At 42.1% G+C, this 15,809-nt stretch overlaps 1 protein-coding gene across 1 annotated transcript in view; it reads left to right on the top strand.

Moving 5' to 3' along the window:
• The window catches only part of LOC124625770 (hemicentin-1-like), a 198,599-nt gene that overhangs the window by 62,589 nt on the left and 120,201 nt on the right, over positions 1-15,809 (top strand). The window contains exon 5 of the mRNA XM_047149247.1: positions 9,750-9,880. Within this exon, the coding sequence (XP_047005203.1) occupies positions 9,750-9,880 (131 nt within the window). The remainder of the gene's footprint in view (positions 1-9,749; positions 9,881-15,809) is intronic.

Raw genomic sequence — 15,809 nt, forward strand, 5'->3', positions numbered from 1 at the left:
AATAAGATCCTGCCTTGCCTACTTCACTTAAAGACCAATTTTATAGCTTCATACTTCGTGGCTAACATCGAATGGCTTATCATTTAGCGACACGGTATGGTGTACCAAGTTTATTTAAGAACTGGATGGAAGGAAGAGCTTGGGTGGATCTATTTATCTAACGTCGCAACAAAGCCAAAATAGTGAAGGCTGAGAAACACGACAGAGAAAATAGAAATGCAAATGTACGGAAAAAGCAGAAATATAATTCAGATCAGCCACAGGTAAATGAACTAGCCACGCCACTAATAGATGGAATTGGGTGATTCATACTTCAATATTGAAAGAAAGCCAGACGCTAACGATGCAAAATGCGCTTTTTGTAGAGAAAATTTTTCTGATGACGTGTAAAGGAAGCTATAGGTGATGTGTAATAAATGGTCACACAGCGAAAGTATGTAGACTTACCAAGACATATTTTATATTTGCGACTTTTGTCAATAGGACAGAAGGTTTTAAATCATGTGACCATAGTTTTTGATTAACCAGAGTTGTATAAACATAAAAATAGCCTTGTTATATTTCAAGTGCATGTAGAAAGTTTATCGGATTGTAGTCTGTAGATGAATTATTTCTCGTTTCTTTTACTAATTTTTTCAGTGACAACATTTTTAACATTAGCCCAAATTTACACCACAGTTCTAATTTGTGCCAACGTACCAATACCTTTTTTTATTCCAAAATAAAAAATGTAAGAACATGTTACACTTCGCCATTATTGTTTAAAGTGGGATACTTCAAAGTATTATTTATAGCAACATTCTTTAATTTATATTCAGAACGTTGTGAGTTATATCTTATAACCCTGAAGGGAAGCCTTAGTTTACATCATTTCCTTTACATAATAATATCCCACATGAAGCACTGCCGAATGGCTTATTCAGAAAATTCAAGGTAACTTTGAAAAAGCAGAGTACGAAATATGATTTTCCTTTGGGAGATGCTAATTACGGGACACACTGCCTGCATACTTCAGCTCCATTAATTCTGCAGGCTACTGAAACCAAACTCTCCTGTGTGCAGTCGGCGCCGCTATCGGAGCGCAGTCAACAAAAGTAAAACGCCAACGCACTTTTCCGTTGCTCGTTCGCACTCCCGTTCAGCGGCTCAATGCTCGCTATCTTCTGGACACCGGTAGAGGTAGATGCGGCTCCCTTTGATGTCGCCAGCTTCCTCTAGTCCTCAATGAGAATACTGCCTGGTGACCTGTCTCCACCTGTTGAGTGGGGTAGGACTCCCACTGTGCCGTGATTATCACGGCTAATCTCCCCTATGGACACATGCTTCCTCTTTAACCTTTTCCATTTTACTTGTGGACGACCGTGCCATCGTGACGTCAAAACATGTCACATTCCTGATTCAGATACATATTCTGTATGCTCAGTATCGAGGTGTAAAGAAAGTTTGAGAAAAAGCATCCGAGGATAGTATACATCACAACCTCAGACAAAATTGCTTATATCACCCAAGTCAGGTGCAGGTTTGAGCTGTAAAATATGAGCTCAGAGCTCCTTTGCTCTGTCACTGGCGTTATAAATTTAAGGGTATCCTGAAGCCCCGGGAACCATGGTAAGAATTTTGCCGTCAACTTACCTACAGCTTTGTTATGTTTTGCAAAATTTCTCAGGTATACATGAATCCCTTTATCATGATTGTATCCAGGTTTGGGCTACTTGAACTATTTTCTTCGCCCAGTGGTACTTCTACTGAATCTCTTCTCGCTAGTAAATTGGCAGTAGATCATAAATTCCATAGGGGAGGCCCTTAACGTAGTCCTTACGTCAGAATCCATACATCTCCTCACGAATTTGAGGTAAGATTTTGTATGTCCCGAATATGCCTGTCCATAGGCGACGGCAAGATATACCTGAATGAGCTCAGCAGAAGCAACGGTGATAATACCTTTCCCTGCATACCTATTTCTCACCCATGAAAAAACATCGCTATGCCTTTTCTCTTCTGGCCTACCCACTTATTACCTGCCCATGATTTCATCTTTCTCTTGGTATCTACTGATATCCTGAAACAGAATTTGTAACCTCTCTAAAATTGAATTAATCACACTAGAATTCGTTATACATTTCCACATTCTCTTGGCTCCTATTCCCTCAGAATTATCCTCAAACACTCTGTACTCTAGATTTGCAATTATATTTTCCTCCATATAGAAAAAGATAGTGGGCCTCCAGTTCGCACACCTAACAGCTGTTTTCCAATGGTGCCCATTCACAACAGAGAGAGAATACAGGTTACCTACCACCTTGATCTTCTTGCGATAGGAGCTGCAATGATAGTGAAAGAATAAACAGTCTGGAAAATGATTTGCCTGTAACCTCTTCAGTGGAGATAGCACTCTCCCTTTCAGAAATTTAATAAATGAATCTTTTCCCTCCAGTGCTAACTGAACCGCTGTACTGGCAGTACCCATATCAAGTTGTCCGCTCCCTCTCCTCCCCCCTTCCACAGAAATCGTTCCCCCAATACCTGGTGAAGCTTTTGCAGGCAGTGCAGCAGCACAGTTCTGTCCGTAAATAGTAATCTCATCTTCTAATTCACCCTTCTGAAGCCACCATATCCTGGGAACGTAACAGCTACATTACAGAAGCAGACAGAAACAAATTCTCTCAACTTTTATTCTTACTTACCAACTAGGCCATCCACACACAAACACACACACACACACACACACACACACACACATTGCTACCAATGACACGGAAGATTATTGCAACAAACAAGATTTGTAGCGGGGAAGTACCTTTGACTTGTGCGGACACAAACATATTTTCCTAGATGACTCAAATTTATTACATAACCAAAGCTGACTTACAACATAATTCGCATATACATAAAAATGTGATTTGTATTAAGAAATAATAAGACAAGAACGAAACATAAGAAATGGCTCTGAGCACTATTGGACTTAACATCTAAGGTCATCAGCCCCCTAGAACTTAGACCCACTTAAACCTAACTAACCTAAGGACATCACACACATCCATGCCCGAGGCAGGATTCGATCCTGCGACGGTAGCGGTCGCGCGGTTCCAGACTGAAGCGCCTTGAACCGCACGGTCACACCGGCCGGCGAAACATAAGAAACAGCAGTAATAAATTAGGAATAAAATACGATAAAAGACTGAAACTTTGGCAACACAGGAATTCCCACCCACAAGCACTTCAAAATACCGTAAGGGAACTAAAGTAAATATTCACTTCACATTAAGAACTGCTGTGCAGCACGTCAAGCAATTCAGTGTAACTTTGGTAAAGCATAGAACTCACAGCTATATGTGAGCGTTTAGACAAATTGAAGTATCTTGAGTACGGGGCCCACAACACTGCCGTCGCACTTCTACCAACTTTATTCAGCATGATTTACAAATCAAACCGACGGGAACATGACATCAGCACTTCACCCAGCAACCGGTGCTGCTCTCTGTGCTGTCCACTCAACACAGCGGCACTATACTGCCCCACAGCTCACTCATACTCCTGCTAAGCTGATAGCAGTCAACCGCAAAGCTAAGTACGGAGGACTCAGAACAAGGCAGAGACGCTACGCGTACACTACAACCACAGAAATTCTACTGGTACCTGAAGTCAAACAGACTAAAACACTGTGTCCGAACTCCTACTGGCTTGGTTTTGTCGATACAACACGATGCGCACAGAAGTACTCCTTTAGTCACGCGCCCTTCAACTAAGCCGTTCCCAGTGAGACCCTGGCCAACACCATCTGTATGATAGCTTCCTCCTGGCACTGGTGGCGCTGGCGGCAGATCACTTTCATCTCCAGCTTCCTTCTGGCACTGGTGGCGCTGGCCGCAGATCACTTTCATCTCCACAGGGCCCACTTGGCTGCAGCGAGATGTCTGCAGATAAATTGTCACCTTCTTAGTGGAGCATAACTTCTACAGCGCCATGATGATCAAGGCACACCTACAAAAAGTTTAAAGTTAATCATTGAGTAAAACGTTACCCAACGAACAATAATCAAAGAGGAAATTTCGCCTGCTATTAAATTGTACTTTTTGCAGATGACACATCCATGCAGACGTAAAGCACACACTGCCTGCTACAGCAATAGTGGTCCTGTCACGATCCCTTGCGGTACACCTCACGCTAGTGTCCGTTGCTCCAAACGGTCGAAACACTGCCCAGTTGTTGTAACGGTAACTGTCTAATTGAAATGCAAAATGAATACTTAATATTTATTAACTAAATTTCACAAATTCCGAGAATCTAAGATAACAACATTATGTAACAAGTACGCCCAATACATACGCTGACTCGGCAATTTACATAAAATTCTATGAGTAACTCCCTCCACTCATTGGCAATTAACTTTCGTCCAGTGATTGAAGGTAGACGGTAGTGTATGAACGTTCGTGACCACCAACTTAAACAGGCTGCTCATCTGTAAAACAGATGGCGTTACTATTTAGATAAGATATAAAATTACAATACCTGTAACTAATATACTCTCCTACAGTAGAATTCCTTTTAATGTCCCTCAAATCCACTGAAAAGTCAACGAAACTGGTACACCTGCATTATATCGTGTAGGGCCCCCGCGAACACACACAACTGCTGCAACACGACTTGGCATGGAGTCGACTAATGTCTGAAGTAGTGCTGGATGGAACTGTCACCATGAATCCTGCAGGGTGGTCCGTAAATCCGTAAGAGTATGATGGGTGGACATCTCTACTGAACAGTACGTTGCAAGGGATCCTAGATATGCTGAATAATGTTCATGTCTGGGGAGTTTGGTAGGCGGCGGAAGTGACGAAAATCCGAAGAGGCTTCCCGGATCCACTCTGTAGTAATTCGGGACGTGTGGGGTGTCGCATTGTCCTGCTCTAATTGCCCAAGTCGGTCGGAAGACACAATGGATTTGAACGGATGCAGGTGATCATAGAGGATGATTACGTACGTGTCACCTGTCAGAGTCGTATCTAGACGTATCAGGGGTCCCATATCACTCCAACTGCACACGCCCACAGCATTATGGCGAATCCACCACCTGGAAAAGTCCGCAGCTGACATGCAGGGTTCATGGCTTGATGAAGTTGTCTCCATGCCCGTACACGTCCATCAGCTCGATACAATCTGAAACGAGACTCGTCCGACTAATCAACATGTTTCCAGTCATCAACAGTCCAATGTCGTTGTTGCCGGGCCCAGGCGAGATGTAAAGCTTTGAGTTGTGCAGTCATCAATGGTATAAGAGCGGGCATTCGGCTCTGAAAGCTGATATCGATGGTGTCTCGTTGAATGGTTTGCACGCTGAGACTTGTTGATGGCCCAGCATTGACACCTGTAGCAATTTGTGGAAGGGCTGTACTTCTCTCACGTTGAACGATTCTCTTCAGTCGTTCGTGGTCCCGCTCTTGCTGGCTCTTTTTACTGTTGCTGTTAGGTCGCGCGGGATGCCACTTTATAAATGCCTCATTTATTTGATACGACCTAAAATATGTAAATATGATTAATTGATTAGTAACGGGGAGTGAAAAAAGTTGCTATATTGTAACGAATGTCCGTCGTCTGAGATTTTACTTATTTTAATTAATTTCCTCGTGAGTCGTAATGTACACATGAGTGACTCATTCCTGAGACAATACCTCAGCACAGTATGGGGTAAAGACGGCTATAATACTTTGGACAGGTAAAGAGGGACAGTTCGTTTAATTTTCCTATGGAACTGTTGGAGGTAAGTGTCGAAGATTCAGAAATGTTCAAAAAGACTTTTTGGTTTTGGAAGCAAGTTCCGTGACAATAGATGCGCGTGCTCCTATAGAGTGAAATAGTTTGTGTTTTCTATATGTATTATGTAAGACAAGTGACAAATTTATTTGCATATATTAACAAACGCATATTGTGACATTTAATTGCTACAGCCCTGATGAAATGGTTTTATTTTAGCCTTCGAAGTCATGTGTTTATGAACTGCTTACGTTATATAATTTCGTATTCAGAAAACATTTAGCGTATGCGTCCAAACGGGCATATTTTGAATTATATTCAGCTTTTTTAAAGACAATGGAACTTATAAGACAAAATTATTTCATAAAATAAACTTACCAAGGCATTAGTGTACTAACATCTTGGTGAAAAGTTATGTTCGCTAATGTATGTTAAGAGGTTATCGAGGTTTTTAAGAAAGTCATTGCACCAAAAATGGGATTCCCAACCTATGCAACAGGTATAGTATACTGTAAGGAAGGGAAAGATGCCGTTTGCTACAGCACACAGGGAACACACTTAAATGAAGAGTTCTTAAGGAACCCTGTCTATTTTTGGGAACTTGAAATATGTATTCAACGAACAGGAAGAAGTTTCTAGCCATATATTTGTTACTGAACGAAATCATTATGACATGTCAGTAACTGATTTATGCCACTTGGCACTACAGCTTTCAAAGCGAAATAAACTACCTCATCCATTCCACAAACGGAAAAAGATAGCAGACAAGAACTTAGTTCACAGTTTAATTAGATACATCAAAACATAATACTTGGAAAATCACATTAACCATTCACTTATTTTTTTTACAAATTCTTTCGTTGTTTACTACCAGTTCTATTACCTAAACAATACACTTGAATATGTTACATTTGATGTTTGTTAATACCTTGCAGACTGCTGGAGTTTCGCCTTTAAGGTTATCATGTATTCCAGTAATTGTAACGTTAAAAACTGTAATGTCTTTATTTAGTATTTTGTTCCGTTCGGTAGACAAACAGGAACACAGTAGACTATGTGCAGCCTATCTCCAAACTCGGCCACGTATACGTTGTACTAACATTGAATGCAGGATCGGAAAGGAACGACTGAGTTAAAAGTAATACTCACGAAATTTTGTTGCACAAACGTTAGTTTCTGAACAAATTATGACCTGTAAATAACATTACAAGTGAATCATGACTATACAATTCTTTTTTCGTCATTGGTTCTCCCTGATACACAGGCGTCATTTGTGTTCCTGGAGCTATTACTTCAGCTGGCGGTTTGAACTTCTTACTGTGAAGTCAATGAAACTGGAACCATACATTTCCTTCCTTGTGATTACGTGGTACATTGTGAATACTTACGTAATTGTGATGGATCAATAAGAGATCATCCACCTTGTCTGATACCAGGCACGATCTTTTGCTGGACAGCAGGTGACCGGCCTGGCTACAATTTCTCTCGCAGGCAGCACTGGTGGCAGGAATACAGAGAACTCTTCTGGCTACTACCGACAGCCTTGGAAATAACCCCGCGTGCGTTTTCCACCACTGTAAAATTTGTCCTTCGGCACAGCTACAGTCGGATTTGGAGAGCGAAAGGTACCTGTCGAGTTCATTGGTAGTAACTGTGTGTCCATCTTCGTCGTCCTCATCCGAACTCCAGTCCATCCTGGACTTTTTCATGGGAAGAACTTGGTCACTGTTTGCTGGAATGGACTCTAAACATGAATGAAAACATCCGTAAGATATTTCTGTCACCTTCCAATATGTATACACCGTTGTTAGAATTACTGGTTACTAAACGACTATATTTATGGTGACATTTTATATATATCGCACAAATTATAACAAAACGCACTGTGGAATGTTAAAGCTGCGAAACCTTTCCCAAATATCACATTGTAGACGTAATAAATGTTGATCTAGCGAAAGATGGCAGATTAGACAAACAAACATTCGTTTACTAATCGGTTTCCGTGAATGAACCTTACCATTTACGGGCAGTTCCGAGTACAATCGTCGAACTTCAGCATACGCTGCTTGCTTTTCTTCTGCTGTGAGTTTCTTCAAATGACGCCGTGATGGCCATAGAACCGTGGCAACGTAATGGATAGCCTCTATTTTGCACTTCCCTGTGATGAAGTATGCTGCTCTCCTTTTTATTTTCGCCATGAGCTGGAACGGAAACCCAATATACATAACTGCACTTTGATAATTCAGCAGTTGTATAAAGGATCGTAACCTATAAAAAGTGTTCATACTTCGTTGTCACTGTCTATTGGTTCACAATGATGTAACAGACTCTTGTACCACGGCGGCACACGTTCCAGCTTTGTTACCTTTGCAGTTTCCAAATCCAAACTCGCTTCTTTAAAGGGGGTTAAAAAAGCGACAAGTCAAAAAATTTCTCTTCTTGTAGTTATCAGACCACAGATAAGCGTCTAAAGCGCATATTTTGTTCTTTAAGGCACATATTAGCTCGGGCACCATTGTCATCCGTACTTTGTCTGTCTTTTCTTTAATATGCCGCGATACAGTGGTAGGGTGCGGAAGAACATCTTCTATACTGACTTTTCCGTAAGTAGCGCCAACATTGATGAGCTCCTGCGAATAATTCTTGAAGCCAATTTTGCTACAAGTATTTATCGGTAGGAAATCTATTCCACTCATATCGACCAACCTATCAACAACTTTCTTTGGTTCAAATGGCTCTGAGCACTATGGGACTCAACTGCTGAGGTCATTAGTCCCCTAGAACTTAGAACTAGTTAAACCTAACTAACCTAAGGACATCACAAACATCCATGCCCGAGGCAGGATTCGAACCTGCGACCGTAGCGGTCTTGCGGTTCCAGACTGCAGCGCCTTTAACCGCACGGCCACTTCGGCCGGCAACAACTTTCTTTATGCTACTTGGTACTGCAAGTGGCCGGTGGACTTCTGATCCGCATTTACTTTTGCAGTGCCGAATCATACCTGTTGTGGATGACTGGTACGAAAGAATGGTATCACATGTGGTACATTGCACGAAATAAGCAGAAGTCTGCGTGACAGGATCCACTACAAGTGCCAACGATTTCCAAGCTTCACTTTTCGCCTCCTCTTCCGACATGTCTTTCCTCTTCAGGACTAATGAGCCGCTCCTAATTCTCTCCACAATACTTCTCTTCGTTTCATGAATGGAACGTTTACGACCTATGCTTGGTTTATCCACAACGCTGTCTGCGCTGCTCAAAGCCAGGTCGTCAACTGCGTTTACACACAGTTTCTAATGCGATTCGGCACTGTAGAGCACGCGGCGGTTGTACTGTCACCGGCCGAGATTGTGAGTACGCTGGAGCGCCCGGCAGTGCTCGACAGTCCAACCGATAACCGAGAGGTGGAGGAGAACCGGCCACATGGTGCATTAGACGGCCACAGCCGTATTGCAACCGACGAGCAGCGGCACGAAATGGGAAATGCTCGAGCGGTTCTTTTCATCGAAATGCAGAGCTCTATTAGTGTAAGGGTACTAAAATAGAACCATATCGGACTTCGTATTTAAATAGTATCCATTGATAGATTCCTAATGGCACTCTTAATTTCCTATTAGAGAGGTATCTACATGATTTGATTTAATTTTTTGTGACCTCATCCCATTATATTGCAGCTGATCTGATTTATCCCCACAAATACCTTTCACTGATCACATAAAGTACCAATACTCAGTAATTTACTGCTTCATATCTCGGTGTGAGTGTAGAAATATAATCAGCGATAGTTTTCCAATATATAGCATATAGCAGCCTGAGTTAAAATGTTTAGAGCGACAAATTTATAGATAATATGACTTACTGCAATAAATTCATATTGAGAAAAGTTGTTAGAAAATATATATTAAAGAAACAGCAATGTGTGTTTCTTTAAATGTTTATATATGTGTAAGCCATACCCTTTGCTGTGTATCAGCTGTGTCAGCCGGTGCCGTGTGTTCAGACAGCCCCGTCGTGTCTCTGGAGCTGGGCAGCAACATCAACGGCAGCGCCATCCGCGAAGGCGTCGACGTTTACTTCGAATGCAACGTGCGCGCCGACCCCTGGATACACAAGGTCATCTGGAGGCACAACGTGAGTACCCGGCAATTTTACCGTTCTCTGTATGTCGTACACACCTTCATCTGCAAGGCCCCTGACCTCTGTAACGGAGGTAGTCCACTAAGGTTTTTTACGATTCTAGAATCAATCACTCCCTTCGGCTGCCAATGACATAAAATCCTCATTTTTGAGGCGCTTGTTAGAACAATACGATTCTCATTTTACCTTGACCATAAACTATGTTACGTGGTTTATACACTGAAGAGCCAAAATTTTATGACAACATCCTTGCCATCACGATGGTCCAAATGAAATTAAATTATCATGTGGCATTACTGACCGAGATCCGGTTATGCCGCTGCATGATCCAAGGTTTCTATTTGACGCCACCTCGGTCCTTGTGATGAAAATGAGAAGAAATGATAGGGACACTACAAACATTGAGATACTGATCGAATAACACCGCCGATCCTGCCAGAAATCGAACCCAGGACTCAGCGAGCAACAAACAGTGACGCTAATCACTGGCCTACGAGCTACGGGCTCAGGTTAGGCAAGTTTGGTGTACGCGGCCAGCGGTCAGAAGTCGCTTGGGGAGTAAAAGGACTAGGCAATGGGAAATTGAACACCATTCATAACAATAACAAACGTTATTAAATTTCCTTGTGCCGCGATACATAGATGATAGGATAATGGTTTTGACCAAACAATTACAAAGGTCAGTTGCTTCAGTACAGTAAGCCTTCTCCGCAGTGACAAAAAATGTGTGTTAATTCCTAAGGGACCAGACTGCTGAGGTCATCGGTCCCTAGTCTTACACACTATTTAAACTAACTTATGCTAAGAACGACACATGCACCCACGCCCGAGGGAGGACTCGAACCTCCGGCGGGAGGGGCAGCGCAGTCCGTGACACCATGCCACAAACCGCGCGGCCACTCCACGAAGCCGCAGTGACATATCGGTGACAGTATTCCATCCCCGATCCCACCCACTAGTCTAGATGCACCACAGAAGACACTGATTGGTTAATGCAAGCACTGGGTACCTCTAAGATACATATACGAAGGTGTCTTAGGACATGTATTAAAGTATAAGTCTGCCAGAGCTGTGGCCTAGTTTACACTATGTTTTCAATATGTGCAACAAGGCTGGGCTGATTTTGTGTATGTTTTGTGACTATGACACCATCCTTCAGGATTCTCTTCACTTCGAAACTGCCTAGCCTATATTTGCATGTAAGACACTGATCTGTTAGCTTTCTTGAGCGTGCTCTCGTCGATGGTGTAAAATACTTTTGTTGTAAACACGTCAGGAACCATACTAACTCTCGTCATCACTTCAGATGTCCAATTGTTTCCGTTATTGTAACATAAAACTGCATCATAGGCACCTATTTTGAGTACTTCAAGCCTACAGAACGTCGTTTTTGAGCATCTAATCCAATTTCAGTTATTGAGGCTTTCATTTGCATTTTGTGTCTTTCCGTGATGACACTCCTTCAATAAATCAGGGTTTGCAAGAAAACTGAATGGGGGCTCAATTGCATTCTGGTAATGAGTGTTTATCCGAATATGCCTCATTTCTGTCCTTGAACGTACATCTACATCTACATCTACATCTACACCCATACTCCGCAAGCCACCTGACGGTGTGTGGCGGAGGGTACCCTGAGTACCTCTATCGGTTCTCCCTTCTATTCCAGTCTCGTGTAGTTCGTGGGAGAAGGATTGTCGGTATGCTTCTGTGTGGGCTCTAATCTCTCTGATTTTATCCTCATGGTCTCTTCGCGAGATATACGTAGGAGGGAGCAATATACTGCTTGAATCTTCGGTGAAGGTATGTTCTCGAAACTTTAACAAAAGCCCGTACCGAGCTACTAAGCGTCTCTCCTGCAGAGTCTTCCACTGGAGTTTATCTGTCATCTCCGTAACGCTTTCGTGATTACTAAATGATCCTGTAACGAAGCGCGCTGCTCTCCGTTGGATCTTCTCTATCTCTTCTATCAACCCTATCTGGCACGGATCCCACACTGCTGAGCAGTATTCAAGCAGTGGGCGAACAAGCGTACTGTAACACTGTTCCTTTGTTTTCGGATTGCATTTCCTTAGGATTCTTCGAATGAATCTCAGTCTGGCATCTGCTTTACCGACGATCAACTTTATATGATCATCCCATTTTAAATCACTCCTAATGCGTGCTCCCAGACAACTTATGGAATTAACTGCTTCCAGTTGCTGACCTGCTATTTTGTAGCTAAATGATGAGGGATCTTTCTTTCTATGTATTCGCAGCGCATTACACTTGTCTACATTGAGATTCAATTGCCATTCCCTGCACCATGCGTCAATTCGCTGCAGATCCTCCAGCATTTCAGTACAATTTTCCATTGTTACAACCTCTCGATACACCACAGCATCATCTGCAAGAAGCCTCAGTGAACTTCCGATGTCATCCACAAGGTCATTTATGTATATTGTGAACAGCAACGGTCCTATGACACTCCCCTGCGGCACACCTGAAATGACTCTTACTTCGGAAAACTTCTCTCCATTGAGAATGACATGCTGCGTTCTGTTATCTAGGAACTCTTCAATCCAATCACACCATTGGTCTGTTAGTCCATATGCTCTTACTTTGTTCATTAAACGACTGTGGGAAACTATATCGAACGCCTTGCGGAAGTCAGGAAACACGGCATCTACCTGTGAACCCGTGTCTATGGCCCTCTGAGTCTCGTGGACGAATAGCGCGAGCTGGGTTTCACACGACCGTCTTTTTCGAAACCCATGCTGATTCCTACAGAGTAGATTTCTAGTCTCCAGAAAAGTCATTATACTCGAACATAATACGTGTTGCAAACTTCTACAACTGATCGACGTTATAGATATAGGTCTATTGTTCTGCACATCTCTTCGACGTCCCTTCTTGAAAACTGGGATGACCTGTGCTCTTTTCCAATCCTTTGGAACGCTACGATCTTCTAGAGACCTACGGTACACCGCTGCAAGAAGGGGGGCAAGTTCCCTCACGTACTCTGTGTAAAATCGAACTGGTATCCCATCAGGTCCAGCGGCCTTTCCTCTTTTGAGCGATTTTAATTGTTTCTCTATCCCTCTGTCGTCTATTTCGATATCTACCATTTTGTCATCTGTGCGACAATCTAGAGAAGGAACTACAGTGCAGTCTTCCTCTGTGAAACAGCTTTGGAAAAAGACATTTAGTATTTCGGCCTTTAGTCTGTCATCCTCTGTTTCAGTACCATTTTGGTCACAGAGTGTCTGGACATTTTGTTTTGATCCACCTACCGCTTTGACATAAGACCAAAATGTCTTAGGTTTTTCTGCCAAGTCAGTACATAGAACTTTACTTTCGAATTCATTGAACGCCTCTCGCATACATGTCGCTTCGCGTAATTTTTGTTTGTCTGCAAGGCTTTGGCTATGTTTATGTTTGCTGTGAAGTTCCCTTTGCTTCCGCAGCAGTTTTCTAACTCGGTTGTTGTACCAAGGTGGCTCTTTTCCATCTCTTACGAACTTGCTTGGCACATACTCATCTAACGCATATTGTACGATGGTTTTGAACTTTGTCCACTGATCCTCAACACTATCTGTACTTGAGACAAAACTTTTGTGTTGAGCCGTCAGGTACTCTGTAATCTGCTTTTTGTCACTTTTGCTAAACAGAAAAATCTTACTACCTTTTTTAATATTTCTGTTTACGGCTGAAATCATCGATGCCGTAACCGCTTTATGATCGCTGATTCCCTATTCTGCGTTAACTGTTTCAAATAGCTCGGGTCTGTTTGTCACCAGAAGGTCTAATATGTTATCGCCACGAGTCGGTTCTCTGTTTAACTGCTCAAGGTAGTTTTCAGATAAAGCACTTAAAAAAATTTCACTGGATTCTTTGTCCCTGTCACCCGTTATGAACGTTTGAGTCTCCCAGTCTATATCCGGCAAATTAAAATCTCCACCCAGAACTACAACATGGTGGGGAAACCTACTCGAAATGTTTTCCAAATTATCCTTCAGGTGCTCAGCCACAACAGCTGCTGAGCCCGGGGACCTATAGAGACATCCAGTTACCATGTCCGAGCCTGCTTTAACCGTGACCTTCACCCAAATCATTTCACATTTCGGATCTCCGCCAATTTCCTTCGATACTATCGCACTTCTTATCGCTATAAACACGCCTCTCCCTTCACTCTCCAGCCTGTCTCTGCGGTATACATTCCAATCTGAGTTTAGGATTTCATTACTGTTTACGTCTGGCACTCAATGTCCATAGGAACTCTTGGGCTACTCTGGCTAATGCAACTTTGGTTCGTCTGAGTTTTGGAAATTATTATTATCACACCAATCATCTTTCGGACACAGACTGTGCATTGGTGTTTGGTCAGTGGATAGTTTGTGGAAAAAACTGCCCACACAACACGCCTCATTGCCCCTAAATTATGTGTGTTTTATCTGATAGCTCTCTCCTTAAAATAACTAAAGAGAATCAGTTTCTTTTAGAGTAAGCTCTTTGCTCCTAGCCTGTTTTGGATGTGGCCAAAACATTCTAACTTTCCTATTGTTGTATTGTACGGATTTTATCTGCTACAGCTTTGTACGAAGAGTAGTCCCCATCACCAAGGTATTTAGTATATCTAACATACTGGTCCTCAGATCTGGATAACATCCTCACAACTGCAGCAACCTCCATGCCCCCGCTTGAGCCACTATAATTTTTAGAGCATGCTGCTGCTTGCTTTTCTTGCCACAATTTATCACTGTTTTCATTGTTGGACATTTTCCTTATTGCACACTGGTTGCTGTATTTAGACATAATTTCTTCTGAAACCTTACCTGATTCTCTGCCAGTAACAGATGCAACTCCCTAGAGAGATGTGTGACCCCTTTCCAACCAGGTCCCATATACAGACACACACAGGTCAGTAATATTAACTGTCGGAGATTTACTGTCATGAAAATCTACGGGAAGCTCTGTTTCTTTTTGGTTTATTTCCACCAATTCCTCCACTGCTTTCTTTGTAGAAACTCTGGCAGTATCACATACAGCATCAGACTTTTTTTGCTTACAGACCTTGCACAAGGTGGAGGCATGTTCAGAAAACTACACAATAAATTATCTCTTTTCCTGCCCTGTCCAAGGCATCTCAGAGCATATGCTAACCTAAAATTGCTTTCATAGGTACCAGTGTCAGTTTTTTTGGAGGAGGAAAGTATAAATTCATAGCCCCACGAATTACAAATCAATTTAAAATCACAAGCTACTCCCACTTTTTGTTCTTCAACAAGAATCATGCATTCCTTATTTTAACATATGAAAATGAAAACTTTGTAGCCTGGCAGAGAAGCTCTAAATCAATAAGTCAGAACCCAGTGGAATCCATATCAATATCATTCACACACCTCTGGAGTTCTCCTGTCCCAAGTTTTTATTCTGCAGCTGAGTGCTTATGTTCTTCATTTCAAGCTACTTCCTCTTTTTTGTTGGTATACCGATTTCCATGAAACCTCCATTTCCTAAACACAGTTTTCTACCACCCACTATGCATAAATCTTAACTTCCACGTAAAGCTTTGCGAATTCAAACTTACACCTACTAATATCTGTTAGTATTGCCAAAACGTAAATAAACTACAAGGAAGGAATTTTTCAGCAAAGATATAGATTTCAGCCAGAGATATAGATTTTAAGTAACCGCCAGAAACAATTGTTAAACATCGAAAACATGAATGACACCCATTAACGAACATGTATCACAAGAGACTGAGCCTTGCTATAAATCAATTCACTGAACCTTTGACCGATTTACAGTTAATACAGGATTAGTCAAACAGTACTTAGAACCATGATTATGTTGGTTGACGCAAGGGTGCAATACACAAAAATAACTAAATGAAAAATCTTTTTCATACAATTGTGAACAGCATTGATGTACTTGGGGAAATGCG

The sequence above is a fragment of the Schistocerca americana genome, chromosome 1 (genome assembly GCF_021461395.2).
Source record: "Schistocerca americana isolate TAMUIC-IGC-003095 chromosome 1, iqSchAmer2.1, whole genome shotgun sequence".
Lineage (NCBI taxonomy): Eukaryota > Metazoa > Arthropoda > Insecta > Orthoptera > Acrididae > Schistocerca > Schistocerca americana.